The sequence below is a fragment of the Gracilinanus agilis genome, chromosome 6 (assembly GCF_016433145.1).
Source record: "Gracilinanus agilis isolate LMUSP501 chromosome 6, AgileGrace, whole genome shotgun sequence".
Classification (NCBI taxonomy): Eukaryota; Metazoa; Chordata; class Mammalia; order Didelphimorphia; family Didelphidae; genus Gracilinanus; species Gracilinanus agilis.
Genome location: NC_058135.1, coordinates 54,665,299 through 54,687,867, shown reverse-complemented (window position 1 = coordinate 54,687,867; position 22,569 = coordinate 54,665,299). Strand labels below are relative to the sequence as shown.

The 22,569-nt window shown below is 37.2% G+C and overlaps 1 protein-coding gene across 5 annotated transcripts in view; it reads right to left on the bottom strand.

Annotated features, from left to right (window-relative positions):
- Window positions 1-22,569, bottom strand: part of NPNT (nephronectin) — a 134,286-nt gene that overhangs the window by 55,715 nt on the left and 56,002 nt on the right. For all 5 annotated transcript variants that reach the window (XM_044680513.1, XM_044680512.1, XM_044680514.1 and 2 more), the window contains one exon: window positions 13,247-13,339. In XM_044680513.1, coding sequence (XP_044536448.1) covers window positions 13,247-13,339 — 93 coding nt within the window. The remainder of the gene's footprint in view (window positions 1-13,246; window positions 13,340-22,569) is intronic.

The following is a 22,569-nucleotide window of genomic DNA, read 5'->3' as shown; positions in this document are numbered from 1 at the left end:
GGAGCATAGGGCCACAACCAGTAGGCAATGGGTCACTCAGGGTCACCCAGCTGGGAAGTGTCTGAGCCCGGATTTGAACCTAGGACCTTTCGTCTCTAGGCCTGCCTCTTAATCCACTGAGCTAGCCCAGCTGCCCCTACTTTAGGTTGCAGTTTCTTTAGCAGATGTAGTTTTTACAGGGTGGGGTTGCTAGCCCCACGCCCAACCCTCCTCCTTTTTCATCCGGGGCAGGGACCGTCCTTAGCCCAGGAGTGGTAAGGGTGGGCGATAGGGGTCAAGTGACTTGCCCAAGGTCACACAGCTGGAAGTGTCCGAGGCCGGACTTGAACCTAGGACCTCCAGTCTCTAGGCCTGGCTCTCAATCCACTGAGCCACCCAGCTGCCCCGAATATAGATGATTAGGGACTCAAAATTTGCCCCAATTGCTTAAATTTCAATAGAACTGTTCCACTAGCTAGCAGTAGGGAACTTTCAAAAATTTACGTTTACTTAATAGAAACTCTCTCATCTCTACCTGATAAAATCCATTTCCTCCTTCAAGATGTCAACTCTTCCATGAAGCCTTTGGTGATATTACTACTCATTAAAAGTCGAATATTCACTCCCTCTTTAGATTTTCCTAGGACATTTTGTTAGTTTCTCTCCTTTGACAGCTATCAGCTATACTATATATAATGCTTATCTGTGTACAATTCACACCCCCCTCAGCAGATTTGGGGGTCTTGTAGTCAGCATTGTCTCTTTGATGCCCAAGACAATGGTTTGCACATTTTGCTTGCGATAAACGTTTGTGGAATAGATTTGAATTTCATCCAGACTAATTGTTTAGGTTAACCCCTTAAAATATATATATTAAAGAGCTATGCAACAGTAATTCACATCACTCTGACACTTAAGAATTACAAACTCTGCATGATTTCCTTTTTTTTGAAAAAGGCTCATTATGAATACTGGGAGGGATCATCAATATTTTCATTCAAGATCAAGGGTTGATCTTGGGTTAAAGTCACCATGTAGTCATGCATACATAAAAGAAGATTTACACTGAAAAGGTGAATAGTACTCGTCTCAACTTCCCCAAAACATTGCAAAATGGTTTAAAATCAAAGCAAAAATGCAAAAATGCAACAAGACAACAAACCCTCATTTTCAGATTATTACAGCTTGTTTTAACACCAGATTAAATGCCTGATACAAAATGAATCTCAGTTCCTGGGTAAGAAAACACGCCTCTCATATTGGGAAGGTCATAGGCAAGTGCTGCCGCTGTTGACAAACTAAAACAGAGGTTGAAGTGCACAGATGGTTATCCTTCAGAAAGGTGATCAGCTTTCAGATGAAACCCATCTGTCAGCCAAAGGTCACTGTCTGATCCCGTGATACCCTCAGCATGCAAGAATCCAGGCAAGATGAAACACAAAACCATGTCGAAATGACAACGCTAACACGAATTTAGACATTCCTTCTTTCTTGACGAAGATCCCAACACATCTATCTATGAATTCATTGGCACCCTTTTCTAATTCCTTGAAAGGCAGACATTCAGAATGTAAAATTTTATGTCTTTCGTAAAGGAGTTTAAAGGAGGGCAGCTTCTTTTTAGTGAGGTGTGGGACAGAGAAAAGAAATGATAAGGAAGAGTACTCTGCTTGGCTAGACTGGAGGAATTCTTGGGGACAGAATGTATTGCCCATTTTATGCTTCTAGAGAATGGGGTAGAATAGCAACTCCTGGGAGAAGAACTGAGCCCCTTCTGTGGGATCTTAGTGACATCTCCAAGGTTGTGGTTTTAAAGCTATCTCAGAGAGAACAACTCCGACAGCAGATTCACACTAAGCTCCATAAACAGTTGCTAAATTAAGTCACTTGGAAGCATTGCCTGACTTCCTGCTTGAGGTGGCTGCCCTGTAAGCACTTTGCCACTCATAAGTGATTTTTTCAGGCTGTCTGTATTGAGGCATGGTAGGAAGGGGCTCTGGAGAGGAAAGAGGGGTTCTTAAAAGGTGTGGCTCTCACCAGACTCATTTTGCTACTGGTCCCTCCAGTTTTTAATCAAAACCCACTCATTATTATAATTTTTTTCTTAAGCCTAATTCAGTGTGAATCTAATATAAATTCTCTTTTAGCCTCCTTTATACTCTATGATTTTCTTCTCCCCTACTAGAGAATGAATAGGTCATTTTTCATATACACATACATTCATTTATATATGAAATAATACATACTCATATAAGAAATATGAACGGGTGTGTGTGTTTTTTTTAAGGAATATGCTTTAACACAGTCCCAAATTTTACAGAGAAACATCTTTTATGAGGATCAGGTTCTAAAGTTAATGATTCAAAGAAAATAAAAGCAAAAAAATAACATCAGCGAGTCAGGGGAAGTTCTGAAAATCTCTATCTAGACTGGTGTCACCATTACCCTCTTTTCACAGCAGGTCCCTAAAGTGAACAGCATGAAGGAACAACCTAGGTAATGGAAGTCAGCAGCCAGACTTTGGGAGTCAGGGTCTCCCACCTCGATATTTATGATCTTATGATTCGAGATTGTCTTTAAGGGCTGAATCATTAGGCTGGGAGAAGGTGGGACTGGCCCATCTCCCAACTTCTCCTCACCTCTGCTACTCACTTGCTCCCCGAGGTTCCTTGTTCCTAGCTCTCTCCCCTTGCCCAACCCCCCAAAATGTGCCTTTACTTAGGTTCCCTTTAAACATTTATGAATCTTTTGGTGATTTCACTTACTTATTCCAGGCAATAACTTTTGGGGAGGGAGGGAAGGAGTGGGATCACTTTATACAAGTTTGGCAGGTTTTCCTGAGAGAGGATTATACTTAACATCAAAGGTAGAGGGGACAGGTTTCCATCTATCTCACATACTCTGGGGCATATGTTTATTGAGGAAATAGATGGCAGGCAGAATAGTAGGACTCCTCTTTTCCTTTTTTCAATGTGAAAAGCATTGCTCTCCCCTTTTTTGCCTCTTCTTTCCCTCTCCTTTCTCTCTTCTTCCTCCCTACTTCTCTCTTCTTCTCTTCTCATCCTCCTCCTTTCTCCCTTTCTCTCTTCTCTCCTTTTTCACCTTCTTCCTCCCCTCTGCTTTCTCTCTTTTTCCCTCCTCCATTCTCCTTTCTCTCCCTCCTCCTTTAAAGAACTATCCCTCTCATCTATCCAGTCAACACAGCAGCTCTCTAGCCTGGTAGGGATTTCAGGATGAAGGAGCTAATATTGATGGTACACCTAATCTCTCACGGAGCACTTTGCTCTTCTTTAGATATATTCATTATTAAATTATTTATAAATTATTTTATAGAACATGTATAATAATAAATAATACTTATTATTCAATTACCATGGGTCTCCAGCAGTATTGATGAACTCATTCACAAGCAGCTACTAAGTATCTTATGAGAATTATAGGAAACATTCTGTACAAATTGATCCTAGGAAATCAGAGATTGAATAAAACATAGCACATACCCTCATAAAGCTTCCAATCTAGTAAAGAGATAAAACAACTGTAATGCAAGTTAGAATATGTCAAGTGCAGTCCTAGGTTCAAATCTGGCCTCAGACACTTCCCAGCTGTGTGACCCTGGGCAAGTCACTTGACCCCCATTGCTTAGCTCTCACCACTCTTCTGCCTTGGAGCCAATACACAATATTGACTCCAAGATGGAAGGTAAGGGTTTTAAAAAAAAGAATATGTCAAGTGCATAAGAGAGATCAATGGCTTGCAAAACACTTCTCATTTGATCAATAAAAGCTTAAAGGCAAGCTGGATCACTTCTAGCTCTGGGGATCAAGGATACTTCAAGAAGGTGGTACTTGAGATGGCTCTTCAAAAAAAGGAAAGATTTTCATGACTGAAAACATACGAAGTTCAATTCAGGCGCTGGGTGCAGAAAAGGATAAGAACAGAATTGGAAGTGAGCAGAAGGATATGCAGGAAGGAAGAGCAGTTCAACTTGGCCATAACATCAAATGTGAAAAAGAGTAGTATGGCATTGGGCTGGAAAGGGAGGTCAGAGTCAGATTGGGAAAGAGGTTCTTCAACATCATTGTTGTATTGTTCAGTCCTTTTCAGTTGCGTCCAACTCTTGATGATCCCATTTTGGGGTTTTCTTGGCAAGGATTCTGGAGTGGTTTGTCATTTCCTTCTACAGCTCATCTTACAGATGAGAAAACTGAGGCAAACTTAAAAAAAGTGACTTAACCAGGGTCATACAACTAGTAAGTGTTTGGGGTCACATTTGAACTCAGATCTTCCTGGCTCCAGACCCAGCATTCCTTCCACTGAGCCACCTAACTGCCCTACAACAACAACAATTGTTATACTGTTTCCTTTCCCATAAGATATTACAACTACTTTTAGTAAATAATGGAGAGATTCTATGAAAGAATAATATTATCAGATTTGTGTTTTAGGTGGTTTATCTTCACAACATTGTTGTTATTGTAGCCTTGTTCTCTGAGCTCTCATTTCACAGTACATCATATGAAAACCTATGTTTTATCAAGATTACTCTGTCTGGGATTTGGAGGATAAATGGGAAAGTGCAGAGTTGGGAGTGAGGAAGATTGGTTGGAGACTCTTCTAATAGCTCAAGCAAGAGGTAAGGAGGATCTGAACTAAGGTAATATTGATGGAGCTGGGAAGGAGGAATGCATGTAAGAGACAGAGAAAAGGTTGACCAGACATAGCTTTTTGGAGGGCGAAGGAAAAAAGCAAATGTTCAAATCCTGAGCAACTGAAAGAATGGTAATAATATAAAGATGTAATAATGTAAAGAATGTAGAGAAAAGTCATTTCTTTAACACTTAATTTGTGCCAAGCTCTGCATTAAATGCTAATGTCACAAGTACAAAATGTAAAACAGTTACTTCCCTTATAGAATCTAATATACTCAAAAAGGAAGACAAAACATCTACGAGAGTGTTGGCCAGAGTTAGAGATACTTTGTCATGATGCTAATGATAACAACTTAGATTTTAAAATACTATTTTAAGGCTTATAAAGCACTTTGCCTACATCATATTATCTGTTAAATTGGGTGAGAGAGAAACTTTGGGGAGAAAAGGAATGCATTCTTTTATATTGGTTGAGCTTAAGGTATTGGTATTAGATCATTGATTCTGGAATGAGGATGACCTGAGTTCGAACGTGACCTCAGACACTTCCAAACTGAGTGACCCTGGATTAGTCTCTTAACCCTTGTCTGCATCAGTTTCCTCTACTGTAAATGGGGTAATAATGGCACTTTCCTTTTAGTTATGAAGATCAAATGAGATAATATTTATAAAGTATTTAGTACAGTGTCTGGCACATAATAGGCATTTAATAAATGCTTAGTTCTTTCCCCAAGTAGAGCATATAAGTTATCTTCTCTGACAGAAGGTAAATTCCTTGAGGGCGGGGTCTACTTCATGTTTTTTCTTTATATCCCCTACTGCCTATGACAATGTTTAGCATATTCTTGGGCCTTAATGCTCATTGATTTATTGGGGCATATATTTTGAATTAATTGAGTATGAGAACTCACTCTTGCAAATCCTTTCATTCTATAGGATGAGGCAACTGAGGTTCAGAGTTATATAAATACTAAAACCAAGTTTTGAACCCATCTCCTTGTTTTTTCCACCCATGACCCTATCTCTAAGTCTAAAAGAGAGGCAGAAACATAGGACTGTTGTTCTTAGCTAAAGATAAATATTTGAGAGTCACTTATGCAGAGATGATAACTGGAGCCATTAAGAGTGGAAGAGAGAAGGTAATTAAGGGAAGAGCCTAGAAAGACTCCTATTTTTAGGAAGGAGGGGCAGAAAGAAGAATCAGGGATGATTGAGGAGTGATCAAAAAAGATAGGCACACAATCAGGAGATTGGTGTTATGGAATCCAAGAGAAGAGTATGAATGATCATTAAGAAACATGGTGGTAATGTGCAAAGATTTCTCCAGGGTGCTATTAAGAATATAAAAAATGAATAAGATTTGATCATTAAAGCCTATAATCTATTGGTCAGAAAATGCCACAGGCATTTTCCTTAGGATTATAATTTATCCCTTGAAGCCAATGGAGCAATTTCTATATCCATTTGCTTGTTCTATCCTGTCCTCTCCCCCAATCCAATTCTTGCTGCTACCACCCCAAATCTACCAAGGCTTTCTCTGTACTTTGGTTTACATCCCTATCATGTTCACCTAAGGAGAACAAAGAGAGAGATTATTAAGAGATGCAAATATAGGTATGCCAGTTTTATAGTCAGTCTGGATTTTTATTTCTAAAATTAGTTTTAATTTTTTTCCATTTTGATGCTTATAACTTGTGCCAGACATCAATACAATTTCTTTCTTGCAAGTATAAAAATACTAGTTCACAAGTGAAACCAGCATCTGACTCTCCCTCTCCAAGAAGTACCATAAAAGGAATGTTTTGGGGTCTGATATTTGAACCCAGTATATTAAAGTTCTCTGACGAAAACCAGGAGCATACATAATGAAGAAGTCCATTGTAAACTGATTTCCTCATGCTAAGAGACATGAGACAGAGTTTTGGTACAATGGGTAGCCTAAGTAGCTTGGATGTGTTTTATTTAAAGTCTTAGTAGCCACCGCAAAGCAAATTGAAACACACTTCCTGAAATCTCAGAAGTGACTTATTAATCACACTTCTCTGAAGAATGAGCCTGGTATTTAGTGACATAGTTGTAAGGTGCTGACGTACATAGTTACAGTACTTTGGATTGTGTACTCCCTCTCTTAAAAAAGTATTAAATTAGGGTTCTAATATGAAAACAGATTCCAGAGTAACCAAAGCCTAACCTGCTACTACTTGTGAATATTGGCCAGCTAGGAAGAGCAAGAAAAACAAGATGGGTTTTTTTTTGAGAAACAAAAATGAGACACACACTCTAATATGTAATACATCAACTTCTTGGCTCAGATGAAATTGCCTAAGTAAGATTGGCAAATCCCAGAAAAAGGCAGGTTTAAAAGAGGAAAAACAAATAAGAGGTGGCATTTACATAGTGCTTTAAAGTAGGTGAAATACTTGAACCTTCACTCTCCTTCCCCCTTTCCAACAATAATTTGGAAATCAAACCCAAATGGATTAGAAGATACTGAGAGAAGTCATTTCTTTGAAGCAGTCTGAAAGCCATTGACCCTGCTCCATTTTCCTAATCATCTTCCATATAACTTTTGGACAAAGATGGCCTATGATTTGGATGTTAATAGTTGTGAATAGTTGTGACAGATCAATTTATGAATCCCTCATTAATTCATCAATACCATCCTACTAAAGAAGGTCAAGTAGCCAAAGACTAGAGAAAACCTGGTAAAACCTATTTTCAGGTATGTACAGAAACATGCCCACTTCACAGATACATAATTAAGCAACTTGTAGCTATGGAAAATATAGACAAGAATTGAGTACAGCCAAACATCATATCCTGCTATTAATATTTTTTGTACAATAGGTCCTTTCCCCCTTTTTTTCTCTCTTTGGGATACAGAGTTAGTAGTAGTATTACAAGATCAAAGGATTTACATAGTTTTATAGTCCTTTGGGCAGAGTTCCAAATTGCCCTCCAGAATGATTGGATCAGTTCACAACTCCACCAGCAATGCATTAGTATCTCAATTTTGACACATCCCCTCCAACATTTATTAGTTTCCTTTGCTGTTATATTGACCAATATGATAGGTGTGAAGTGGTACCACAAAGTTATTTCAATTTGCATTTTTCCAATCAAGAGGGATTTACCAAGGCTTTCTCTATACTTTCGTTTACATCCCTATCATGTTTATCTAAGGAGAACAAAGCTCAAAGGATATGATAGCTTTGATATTTTCATCTGAAAGCTGCTTGTTCATATCCTTTGACCATTTGTCAATTGGGAAATGAATGACTTGTATTCTTATATATTTGACTTAGTTTTCTATATGTTTGAGAAATTAGACCTTGCAGAGAAAATTACTGCAAAATTTTCCCCTGGTTTATTGTTTCTCTTTCAATCTTGGTTACATTGGCTTTGTTTGTACAAAACCTTTTAAATTTAATGTAATCAATATTATTCATCTTGTATCTCATAATGTTTTCTATCTCTTGTTTGGTCATAAATTCTTCCCTTCTCCATAGATCTGACAGATAAACTATTTTGTGTTTCCCTCATTGGTCTATACTATCACCTTATGTCTAAATCATATACCTATTTTGAGCTTATCTTGGTATCAGGTGAGAGATATAGGTCTATATCTAGTTTCTGCCATACTGTTTTCCAGGTGTCTCAGCAGTTTTTGTCAAATAGGGAGTTCTTATCCCCAAAGCTGGAATCGTTAATTTTGAAGATACAACAAATCTTCAGTTATTTCCCTTTTCAAATTAATTTTTTTTCTCACTTCCAGTTTCTTTCTTGCATGAAGGCAAAAACTTTAAGACAAAAATTTTAAAGCAAAAGGTCATTAGATATGGTAACAATGTTCAAAGCAATTATCAACAAAGACATCTTCCTTTTAATTGTTATCAAAGACATCTTCCTTTTAATTAAAAGTTTTTTTAAATTAAAAATACATTTTTTTAAATTAAAAATACATTTTTCTCTCTTTCCTACTTCCCCTTCTACTGGAAAAAAAATCTAAATTGTTGTAACAAATATAAAGAGTATTTCTAAATTTCTAAAATAATATAATTTGTTATATGAAAATATAACAGTTTTATTATTGCTTCTTTGTAATTGATTCTATCAAGATCTAACACCCTATCCAGACACTGGCAGCTACTCTCTTACTAGTTCCCAGCCTAAAGTCTTCCTCTTCAACTTCAACTTGCAAGTCACTTCAAATACCTTTGCTTACCAGTTTATCAGCCTCTTCAACTCAAATATGCTTCTTCATTCCATTTCACCCATATAAAATGACAGCGAAAACATTTCTCACTCACAAATATTCTACCCTCATAAACCACAACTCTGAAATTCATCTATGGTATTTGACCATAGCCAGCCCATTCTTCATCTTCATCTCAAACTCTAGTAACTCCAAGCTTTTTTTTCCCAGGCCATCATCCTTGCTTGAGTCTTACCACAAAATCTTTACTATTAACCAGTTTAATTTTTAACTCATGCCCTCCGTCTTTGAATTCCTTGCTCCATTATCTTATGTCCCATCATCCCTTTCCAAAACCCAGTCCAGCATTCTTCCTATTATTCATCTTCTCATAAATTGCTGAACACTGATAGGAAAAGTCATATAACTATATTGATTGGGTTTACTACAAATTAGGTTATCCATTCTCTTTCTTGTATTGTAAAATTTTATTTATTTTGTTAAATATTTCCCAACTAGATTTAAAATTATGTATTTATTTTCAATAGTCATTAAAAAAAATCTGAGTTCCAAATTATCTCTCTCCCTCCAGCCCCTTCTCTGCCCACTGAGAAGGCACCAAAATGATATCAATTATACAAGTGAAATCATGTAAAACAAATGTCTGTATAAGCTCTGTTTTTTTAAAAAGCAAGAAAAAGAAAGATGGTGAAAAAATACTTCGATTTGCACTTAGAGTTCATCAATTCTCTCTCTGGGAGTGGACAGTATTTTTCTTCATGAGTTCTTTAGAATTGTCTTGAATTAGTATATTGACCAGAAGAGTGATATTACTGTATACAGTGATCTCCTGGTTCTTCTCATTTCACTCAGAACCAATTTATATAGGTCTTCCTAAAGTTTTTTGAAATGACCCTCCTCCTTTTTTTTAAATAACACTATAGTATTCCATCACAATCACATCCCACAATTTGTTCAGCCATTCCCCAATGGATGGACATCCCATCAATTTCCAATTCTTTACCACCACAAAAAGAGCTGCTATAAGTATTTTTGTACAAAGAAATTCTTCCCCTCTTTTTTTGGACCTCTTTGGGATACAGATGTAGTAGTGGATGTAGCAGTGGTATTGCTGGGTCAAAGTTTTATAACTCTTTGAGTATAGTTTCAAATTGTTCTATATAATGGCTGGACCAGTTCACAACACCACCAACAGTAATGTGTCCCTATTTTTCTATATTCCGTCTATCATTTGTCATTTTCCTTTTCTATCATGTTGTCAAACTGGTGTGTTTTAAATTGTACTTCTCTAATGATTAGTGATTTGAAGTGTTTTTTCATATGACTATAGATAGGTTTGATTTCTTTTGAAAAGCACCTGTTTATATCTTTTCATTGTTTATCTACTAGGGAATGGCTCTTATTTTTATAAATTTGACTCAGTTCCCCATATATTTGAGAAATGAGGCCTTTTATTAGAGAGATTTGTTGTAAACATTTTTTCTCATCTTCCTGCTTTCCTTCTAATTTTTGGATGCACTGGCTTAGTTTGTGCAAAACTATTTAATTTAATATGATAAAAATGATTCACTTAACTTCTTGCAAACCTCACTGTCTCTTATTAGGTCACAGACTCTTCCTTTATCCATAGATGTGACAAATAAGGCATTCTACACTCCTCTAATTTGCTTATGGTATCACCCATTTATCCATTTTGACCTTATTTTGGTATACAGTATGAGATATTGGTTCATGCCTAGTTTCTACCAAAACGCTCTGCATTTTCCCAGCAATTTTGGTCAAATGGAGAGTTCATGTCCCCCCAAATTGGATCTTTGAGTTTATTAAATTCTAGATTACTATGGTAATTTACTACTGTATTTACTGTATACCTAATCTAGTCCACTGATTCACCACTCTATTTCTTAGCCAATATCAGATTACTTTCATGATTATCACTTTGTAATGCAGTTTGAGATCTGGTAGTATGAGGCTACCTTCTTTCACATTTTTTCCCCCTTGATTCCTTTGCTATTGACCAAAATTTTGTTCTGGATAAATTTTGTTATTATTTTCTTTAGCTTCATGAAATAATTTCTTGGCATTTTGGCACTGAATAAGTAAATTAATTTAGGATGAACTATTATAGTAAAAAATTGTCTTTTTTTTACTATATTGGCTCAGCCTATGCATGAGCAATTAATATTTCTCCAGTTGTTTAGATCTGTCTTTATGTGAAAAGTATTTTGTAATTATGTGCATATAGTTCCTGTATTTGTCTTAGCAGGCAGACTTCCAAGCATTTGGTATTATTTCCAATTATTTTAAATAGAATTTTTATATCCATCTCTTCTGGCTGTGCTTCTGTCTCTTCCTATTGTGTAATCCATTCTTAACTAAACCCTCAAAGTTTTCCATCAATTTGCTCATTTTTCTTCATTGACTATCATACTCCCCACCATGGCTATTCCCAACTTGTTCCTCTCTTCTCAAACTATGCTACCACATCCTTCTCAATAGAGGGAGAAATGAGGTGGGCTTTTCCCCTCATTATTTCTTTCTTCTTTTAAAACCTTACCTTCCATCTTAGAATTAATATGGTAAATTGGTTCCAAAGCAGAAGAGCCATAAGGGTTAGGCAATAGTGGCTATGTGATTTGCCTAGGGTCACATAGCTAGGAAGAGTCTAAGGCCACATTTGAACCCAGGACTTCCTGTCTTTAGGCCTAGGTCTCAATCCATTGAGCCACCTAGCTACCCCCTCCTTATAATCTCTGTTTTTATTCCTGTTCCTTCCCATCTCCTCCAATAGCCTGTCCCTTAATCCATTTTCTCTTTTCCCAATTTTCAACTTCTCTTTATCCATTTAGAAAGATTCTATTTCCTCAGCATATGAACATGCCCAGATGTCCCCTGGCTTTAAAAACCTACCATACTTTCAGGGATCATCATTTATGGCTCCTCTTCACAGTCACACTTTGAGAAAAAGCTATCCTCTTTACCTGACATTTGCTTCTCTCTAGTTTCTTTATATTAATTTTTTATTATATTTCTGTGTATGCATGTATCTATAGGCATCTATCTTTGAGATGTATGTTTGGTAATATAGGAGTAGGGATTGTTTCATCCTCTGTCCATGTATCCTTAGCACCTAGCACAAGATAGATATTATCTCTTCAATACAAATAACTTGGGCTGATTGACTTCTAGAGGAAACATCCTGATTTTATCAGCAGCATATGCAAAGGAGATTTAATTACAGAATGAGAGATCTTAGAATTTGAAGGATCCTAAAGATATCAGCAATTGGGAAAAATGTCACTTATCCCCATTTTAGAGCTAAAACAGTTGAGACCCAGATAAATAGAACGACTTGTGGTGAACCAGACCTTAGACCTCCTGTGGAGTTCTACCCACTCTACCATATTGCTTTTGAAAACTTATAATACATTTCAGAAAAGAACCAAAAAGAAAGAGCTGCTTTTTCTGTTTTAAGATGTAGTCAAAAACCAAAGGATTCAGGGGGTGAGGGGGAAAGTAGGAGCATGAATCATGTAACCATGTCAAAAATGAATATTAATAAATGTTTAAATTTTTTTAAAAAAAAGTGGGAGCAGCTGGGTAGCTCAGCGGATTGAGAGCCAGGCCTAGAGACGGGAGGTCCTAGGTTCAAATCCGGCCTCAGACACTTCCCAGCTGTGTGACCCTGGGCAAGTCACTTGACCCCCATTGCCTACCCTTACCACTCTTCCACCTATGAGTCAATGCACAGAAGTTAAGGGTTTAAAATTAAAAAAAAAATTAAAAAAAAGTGAAGAGCAACAATAAAATTAAAAAAAAAAACCAAAGGATTATAGAATTATGGATCTATATCTGGAAGGGGTCTCAGAAGTCATTTAGTACCACCTCCTAATTTTATAGATGAGGAGAAAGTCCTGGGGAGGTGAAATTGCCTATAGTCACACCATTAGTAAGGAACTGAGACAGGATTTGAAACCAGGTCTTCTGACCACCATTTTCTTATCAGGTGGTATAATGGCTTGGAGTCAAGATCCAAATTCAAGTCCTACTTCAAACACTTGCTAGCTGTGTGACCCTGGACAAGTCACTTTATGTTCCTCAATCTCAATCTTCTTATCTGTAAAATGGAAAAAAAGAGTAGCACCTACCTCACAAGGTTGTTGTGAGGATCAAATAAGACAGTATATGTAGAGCCCCTTGCAAATTATAAACTACTATACACATGTCAGTTATTACTATTATTCTGTTTTGGCAGATCATCAAATGTGGCTTGTTAGATGTTATTTAGGAATTTACTAAACTTTGGAAAGGAGCTGCCACTAAATCAGTCATAGAAATTGCATTTTCCTTTACAGGGGATGAGGGGCTTTTATTTATGTACATTAGAGCCTCTTCCTACCTTGATTGCAGGTTTTCCCTGAGAATCCAGGATGACACTTGCACTTGTTTGGTCCTATACATTCACCATGCTTGCATCTGGGTTGGCACACAGCTGGGAAAAGAGGAATGGACAAACCATTACTAAGTCAATTAGCACATTATATCTAGAAGCATCTGTGCGGATGTACTGTTTCAATAACAAAAGGAAAAGCAGACCCTATCATCAGGTAGAGAAAAAGACAAAAACCGGGGTTTGGAAATTTTAATTAAAGGTTTTCAAATTTATTTTGTTTTATTAATTGAATTAATTAATGGTAGTCTTTAAAATATTTAGCCTTTAAAATTTTAAATATAGTCTTAAAATATTTAGAATTTAAAATCATACCAGAAATCTCATAATATGGATTTAATTAAAGATTTTGCTTGGCACAAAATATTTGCTGAGCTTTAAGAAGATACATGTATATATCTGACACAGATATAGGTATAATAAAGATACAAACTTTCTATTACTCTCTAATAATAATAGCTAACATTTACACTTTAGCACTTCAAAGTTGAAGAATACTTTAGCCATGCTTTCTCATTTGATCGCTATCACTACCCACAATCTCATTATTCCAAGCACATCTAAGCTGCTCTAGCTCTAAGTCTCCAACTGGAGAGTATTCAGAAGTTTAAATACAATTTTCTCTTTAAAGAAAACTATATTGAAGGACAATATTTTGTACTCTGTTTCATAGGTTGCCAAGAACAAGATCTTGCCTAATGCTGCTGGCCTCCTCCGTAAGCAGATACAGTCTACTCTACACTAAGCTTTTCCAGCATGGTAGAATCGGCCACAGTTTGGGATCCTCCACCATAGACTTGGAGATGATGCTGTTACTTTTGTTGTTCAAAGAAGTATCACAGTAGAACTCTGCAAAGGTAGTAAAGGAAGCAAAATGGCCCTAAAGAAAGCAACGATGGAAAAAACAGTAGGACTAGACCAAGCGTATAGAGATGAGGTCTAGTGTCATTACCCCAAATGAAGGTAATTATCAGCAACTACTGACTCATATGCTTGCTTTCCCATGTCTATAAAATCTTTATGAGAATAATCCAAAACCACATTGAAGGCATTCTTTTTTTTTCTTTTAACAAAACCCTTACCTTCCGTCTTGGAGTCAATACTGTGTATTGGCTCCAAGGCAGAAGAGTGGTAAAGGTAGGCAATAGGGGTCAAGTGACTTGCCCAGAGTCACACAGCTGGGAAGTGTCTGAGTCCAGATTTGAACCCAGGACCTCTTGTCAAGGCATTCTTGATGCTGGTTTGAGAAGAGAAAAGACGCCATGAAAATGATATTCCAAAGCAGATTATGTCATTACCATTATAGAATTGACTAACAGGTGCAGAGGATAGGAGATTCCATTGGACTTTTAGTTTGTTTCCTAGAAAAAAGGCACTTAGTTCAGAAGAGGAAAATACCATTTTGAAGGCTCTTCCCTGACTAGGTGCCTCTCCCCCCCTTCTAGCTCATGGATATAAAAATCGGATAGGACTCCTTGAGATATGTACCAACAGAGAAAGTGACCCTCTATTTCAATGTTGTTTGCCCTTTGTTTTCAAGAGGACAAGTGACAACACAGGGTGATGTTTTGACTTGTACATGAACTGAATTTAATCGAGGCAGAGTTGCACAAGATAGTCAGCCTCACTCTCTTCTAGAATCATTGAAGTCCACTGGCAAAACAAAAGTAAGGATGACTGGTGATGGCTCAGGATGCAATGGATGACCTGGCATGTTCAATATTTGACCAAGCTCTAAGCATTCTACAGCACCTGCTTCAGCTGCCTTCATGACCGTTGGAACTAATTGTTCTCATATTCCCATTCCATTCCCCAACTCACCAATGAGTTTCAGGGCAGTCTATCAGCTACTATGGAGTGTTAGAAAGGATTAACATCTCTGGTAGGAGGGCTTGCTGACCCCTTTCAGGGTTGCACCTTCACCTTTGGTGTCCACCTTTCACCCAACTCTCTCACCTGTGGCTTCAAGAAGCTGTAGCATGAGCAGTAGCCACCCCCAGAAAAAAACATCTTGGCAGACAGGTTAAACCTGGCAAATAGTAAGCACTTAATAAAATGATATGAATGATGTTGAATGCTGACTGATTTACAAAATAGATTTATGACTCTTTAAATGTGAAATTCATCTTGAATTACATGTTTTCCTAAGGTGACAGCGTGCCTTCTCCTTTATGACTGCCTTCCATTTATACCAAGTATATCTTTTATATGGCTAGTTATTTCTATATTGTCTCTCCCATCAGAATGTGAGCTCCTTGAGGGAAGGGATCTTGGGTTTTTTTCCCTTCCTTTTTATTTCTAGTACTTGGGAAACTGCTCAGCACATAGTAAGTTTTGTTGACTAACTGAAGAAAGGGAGGGAGATAAGGAGGAAGGAAGGAAAGAAGGAGCAAACAACATTTCCAAATTAATGCATACAATTCTTGTTTTATCCAAGTCTGAAGGACAAGCAGGACCTTTATTTTCCCATTCAAATGCTATCTGGAAAACAGGAATACAGAGAAGATGTATGATGGAAACCTTTAGCAGTCCAAGCAGACAAAGGAAAAACATTCTAAATATTAGTAGCAACATCATCAAGTGGAATGGGTTTCCTCAGGTGGCAATGAACTCTCCACTCTCAACGGTTTTCAAGAGAGGCTGGTTACCATCTCTCAGTGATGCTCCAGAGATGATTCATTATTCTGGTAAGAGTTGGAGATGACCTCTGAGGTCCCTTCCAACTGCCGAGATTGTTTGAACCTCAGAAAATACATATTTTCTCCAATCAAAAGTGTCTTAAAGTATTTTCACGGGCTTTAATAGAGGAAAAGATAATTTATTGTTTTTCTCTATTTTTACTCTTAAACCAATGTCTTCTTGAGTTTCTGCAAGCACAAGCGAGTACACAAAACGCTGAAAGAGAGAATTCTAAAGTGCTTTGAGAAGCTTGGGGATTAAGTGAAAGGAGAGAGACACCGAGTCAAAGAAAAATGTGACCTTTTAAAAGTTTGTCTTTAAATAAATAAGGAATAGAGTACACTTGAACCTCTAGTATGAAAACTATTCCTGTTTGTTTACATTGTGAACAAATCTGTGTTTCAGGGGGTCTGATTCAGAAAAGAATCCTGAGCTTTCAATATGCACTCTTCCTCAATTCAAGTCAAGCCATGATTAAATGCCTACTGTATACCAGACATTGTAAAGAAAAATCAGTCTCATAGTCTAATGGGGACAAGTAATACATAAGAGTGAATAAGAATTACATACAACTTGCTGTGAATTTTTCATCTTTTTAAAGAGATTAGGCAACACGGATGAACAGGGAAAATAGTGTTTTATAGTACTTATGCATCAGTATTTTGAATACTGTTAAAGCATCAGTGTTATACTCTGTCAGGAAATTGTTCCTTGTGTTGAACCAAAATTTATTGTCCTGTTTCTCATGTCAAGTTTCAATTGTTTGGTTTAAGATGAGTTGTCTGTTCTAGATAAATAGCAAAATGTTACATTTTTTGTGTTATTCAAATAGTAATTATCAGTACATGCTAATAAAAATGTGTTTGTTACCAGTCCTTGAAAGTGCCAAGAAGTGGGGAGCTAGATGGCTTAGTGGATATGAAGCCAGGCATGGAGATTGGTGGGAGTCCTAGGTTCAAATCTAGCCTCAAATACTTCTTATCTGGGTGAAGTCATTTAACCACCATTGTCTAGTGCTTATCACTCTTCTGCCTTAGAATGGATCCATCCTAAGAGAGAAGGTTAAAAAAATACCAAGAATTGCACTGTTGGGTTTGGAAACATTATTCTCTTTTTCCAAATACTCTCTGTATTTCCACTTCTAAAAGATACAATTTTAATTTAGGATACCTGGCTATTCAGGAAGCATCTCATAATTTTAAGGTGTAAAAGATGACATAATGAATAGATCCCTGGACTTGGAATTGAGGAGATTTGGATTTAAAGCCCATATCAGACATTCCTAAGTTATGAACCTGGGCAAGTCACATCCTCTATGAGCCTATTTCCTCATCTATAAAATGAGGGGTTCTTTCATTTGAAATCTAAGATCCTGTGATCTTTTATAAGGAGCTTATTGCAGGTTAGCCAAGGATCCAGCATGTGCCTTGAATGTGGTAGGTACTTTACAAATTTCTGTGCATCTGAATTAAAAAGCAAGATGGGGGCAGGAAGGGAATTAGCATTTACTAAGTGCCTACTATGTGCCTGGCACTGTGCTAAGCATTATACAAATATCTCATTTGAACCTCCCAAAAGGAGGTAGATGCTTTATTATACTCATTTTGTAGTTAAGGAAACTGAGGCAAACAGGGCTAAATGACTTGCCCAGGTCACACAGCTAGCAAGTGTACATGACCAAATTTGAGTTGAAGTCGTTCTGAGCCCAATCCTAGTTCCCTATCAACTGTACCACCTAACAGGCTCTAGATAACAAATCGATGTATGTAGTGTTTTTAAGACTTACAAAGAGCTTTCTTCACAACAATTCTGTGAGTTACAGAGTTTATATATTCTTGTTCCCATTTTACAGATGAGACTATAAAAAAACCAAGCTTACAGAATCAGACTTGCCCAGGGTTACATGACTAATTGAAAGTGTTGTTATTAGAATCCAAACATAGGTGCTAAATTAGGAGTAAGCCAAAGACAAAAGTGACTATCTGGAGGGCTTTTGCCACCTTGCATAGTTGGATATCAGAAGGTTTTTGTGTGACCTACTGGAAAGAGCTTTATAAAGTTGCTATTTGAAGTTGCTCCAGCACCAAGACATTCTGGTTTGGGGGGCAACCACACACAAAGTGGGCACAGAAGCCAAGTGATTTATCAAAAAATAGGAAGCAAAAAAGTAAGATGTGTGTGCATGTGTGTGGCACAGAATCTGCTTCGTTCCTGTGTCTGAGGATCAAAACAAAATCTATAAAGTACTTTGAACTCCTCAGCAATGGGTGTGGTATAAATTAGAGGTATTATGATTATTAAATCATCTGGCATTTGTAACCCCCTACAAGAAAGTACATGCTTCTCTTAAGGCTGATGGAAATGATTCTCAGATTCCTCCTAAATTGCCCTCCTTATGATAACTCACTCTACTGTGTCATGATCTCTCTTCTTTCAGTGAGAATTCAGCCACAAAATCTGTGGAAGTTCTGAATCCTGGGAGTTCAGAAACTACCTCTTTGGATAGCACTAGAAATGAAGGGAAATCCCACGTATGGTATTCAAAGCTCTTCCCAACCCAACCCCTTCTACCTTTCTTGTCTTCTTACAAATTACTCCCCAAAATATATGCTTCAATACAGGGACACTGGCCTTATTGTTGTTCCATGAACAAGATACTCCATCTCCTGTCTCCTGGCATTCTCTTTGGCTATCCCCCATGCCTAGAATACTTTCCCTCCTCAACTCTGCCAACTAGCCTCCCCGACTTCCTTTAAGTTCTGACTAAAATTCTAATTTATAAAAAATCTTTATAACAAAAAACTCTGACAAAGGTCTAATTACTCAAATATATAAAGAGCTAAATCAATTGTACAAAAAATCAACTCATTCCCCAACTGATAAATGGGCAAGGGACATGAATAGGTAATTTTCAGATAAAGAAATCAAGATGATCAATAAACACATGAAACAGTGTTCTAAATCTCTTATAATTAGAGAAATACAAATCAAAACAACTCTGAGGAACCACGTCACACCTAGCAGATTAGCTAACATGACAGCAAAAGGAAAGCAACAAATGTTGGAGGGGGTGTGGCAAAATTGGGACATTGCTGGTAGAGTTGTGAATTGATCCAAGCATTCTGGATGGCAATTTGGAATTATGCCCAAAGGGCTTTAAAAGACTATCTGCCCTTTGATTCAGCCATACCACTCCTGGGTTTATACCCCAAAGAGATCATAAGGAAAAAGACTTGTACAAAAATATTTATAGTCGCGCTCTTTGTGGTGGCAAAAAATTGGAAAATGAGGGGATGTTCTTCAATTGGGGAATGGCTGAACAAATTATGGTATCTGTTGGTGATGGAATACTATTGTGCTCAAAGGAATAAGGAACTGGAGGAATTCCATGTGAATTGGAACTACCTCCAGGAATTGATGCAGAGTGAAAGGAGCAGAACCAGGAGAACATTACACACAGAGACTGATACACTGTGGTACAATTGAATGTAATAGACTTCTCTACTAGTAACAATGCAATGATCCAGGACAAGTCTGAGGGACTTATGAGAAAGAACACTATACACATTTAGAGGAAGAACTGTGGGAGTAGAAACACAGAAGAAAAACAACTGCTTGAACACATGGGTTGATGAAGATATGATTGGGGATGTAGACTCTAAATGATCACCTTAGTGCAATTATCAATAATATGGAAATAGGTCTTGATCGTGTAAAACCCAATTTATATCAGAAGCCTTCACCTTCTGCTCTTAATTCTAGTCCCTTCCCAAGTGTTTTCTTTTTATTATATAGTTAAATCATATTATATCACATATGATATAACATGTATATTATATATAACATGTGTTTATTAAATCATACAATATATGTCATATATCATATTATATATAAAATCCTATTATATCAAATATCATATCTTTTTATTATATATGTCATACACATATATATTGCTTTGTACATGTGTGTTTGCATGTTGTTTCCTTCCTCTGCCTTAAATTTTAATCTCCTTGAGGGTAAAGACTTTTTGCCTTTTTTTGTAACCCTAGCACTTAGCATTGAGTCTAGAATATAGTAAATTCTTAATAAATGTCTATTGATTGATTGATTGATTGATTGAAAAGAACCACAATAGAATCCTCTAAAGATATAAAAAATCCACATTCCCACCAGATGTGATGGCAAGCCCCATCTGTTCCTGAAGAAGCCATGCTTAATATGATTGTTTTTACTCAGGAGTTTTGAGGAGCTATAGAATGACTAAAGTCACTCAGCTGTTTGTCCTAAATCTGGATGTGGTTCTAAAGGATGCCTAAGGAAGGGGGAAAACTGGCCTGGATTGAAAATGGAGTGGGTTGAGGCTTCTGTGCTAATTGGCACTAGAATACAATCAGTGAATCACAGCCTGATTGAGATAGGAAGACCCAGTCTCAAGAAAGAAAAAGATACACACACACACACACACACACACACACACACACACACACACACACACACACATATTCCATTAGAATTTTACTTTGATGCTTCCTAGCATCATAGAAGGAGCCCTGAGTTCTCGAAGGTCCTATAAGTTCTGGGAGTCTTTATGGCCAGTCTTCTTTTGGCTCCAAGTTTCATTACTACTAAGGTATGAGTAAAGGATGCATCTGCTTTATATATTATATTGATGAATTCATAGAGTTTGGAAAAAATATATCATCCTACTCTGATACCTAATTTGTGATGGCAAAGGACACGAGCAGTGCAGGACCAAGGTAGTAATTTTGTGGGGGAGTATTTCCCACCTCTGACTACCACATGTGTGTAAGCAGTGGGTTCACCATCAAGTCCTGGAGACACTGACAAAGAGCTAAGTGGTCTATGCTAATGAACACTTATCTGTTTGGATGAGATTCCCAAGTGTTGCGTACCTGCTAAAAGGACACTTTTTCACCAGGTGGGTGGGACAATTAAGTGACACACTAGCAATCTTCCCAATGTGTTACTTTCATCAATTTCTATGCCAAGTCATTTGTTAAAATTGGAAAGAGTCATAAATGGGTTGGGGAAAAGTAAGAACATAGCCCTTTAGTTTAATTTGATACTCATTAAGTTGAAATATTTTCAGATGAGTCTGATGCCAAATGTTTTATTCTTGTACAAAACAACAATTTCATAAAACTGTGATGCTGAGAGCTGGACCCTATTAAGTCTTGATAGCTTCACATCCTTCAATACCTCGTTATGGCACCCAGGTAACAGGTGGTGAAATCTATACCATTTTCTGGGAACACAATGGCTTGGTGACTCGGTGTACCTGTCTTCCAATGAGCTGCCTTGCTAATCTCAGAAAAGCTCATTGTCCAAGACCAAGGACCGGGTAATGACTTCTTTTGCCTACTGCAAACTCATTATGACAGCCAAAGACTAAAATGTTAAAGGGTTGCATTTTTTGACCAAGGAAGGAATGCCCATAGGCAGGAACATCCCAGATCTTTTGAACCACTGAAGATTTCTCAGATATTAAATTAGAAAAAATGAAATCTACATAGCAGCTCTAAAATATCACATCTGTGACCTAATCATTCTTGAGCCAAAATTCAAATATACTGGAAAAATGAAACCATGTTGAGATGTCAAAGAAACAAGGAAAAGGATAACACAGTCTTATTTGTTCTTTGTAACTTGAGAAGAAACTGCTTAATGCAAATAAGATTATCTTTGGAATATCAGGAATCATTTATTTTTTCTATTTCTAAATAATACTGTAGGTACGTCTGTTACTTTAGGCTTAGTGCCACAGAAAACCAAAAGAAAGAATCCTGTCCTAAAGGGTGTATAATTTAGAAACATAAATGACAAAGATACTTAAGGACAATGCAAGGGCAGAAAAAAGAATGAAGAAAACGTGTCTATATCAGTAAACAGGAAAGGGAAGACCATATCTTCACTATGACTAGATTTTATTCTTGTAGAAAGGCTGTCCAAACCCCTTTCTTTAAATCAAAGCACAGTCTTCAACTACAGTAACTCAAAATGTGCAAAACCCTACAAAGAATAACAGTCTCATAGTGTATCACTGTATATCCTAAGATCCACATTTCACATATGTCTTCTGTTAGCCAATGATCTTTGAATGAACAAAGAGTTAAAAGATACCTACCTCCTGGTGGAAGTGTTGCTGTTTCATGGGAGTATGTGTAAAGACACCTAGAAACTCAATTTCAACATGTACTTGGACCAGGAAAAACTACTGCTTTTCTCCCTACTGAAAAAAACCCTATCTGCAATGCTCCACTCAATTATATCTCTTTTCTCATAATTTTCTTCCCCCCTAAAAATTTAACCTGCTTGGGGGATTTGGGGAGAGGAAAGGAGAAGAAAGGAAAGGAGAGGAGAGGAGAGGAGAGGAGAAAAGAAGGATGAAGAAGGAAGGAAGGAAGGAAGGAAAGGAGGGAGGGAGGGAGGGAGGGAGGGAGGAAGGAAAGAGAAAATATGCTTCAATTTGCACTGAGTCTATCCACTCTCTATCTGAAGATAGATAGTATATTTCATCACAAGGCCTTTGGAATTCTGGTTTGTCATTATATTGATTAGAGATACTATCTTTC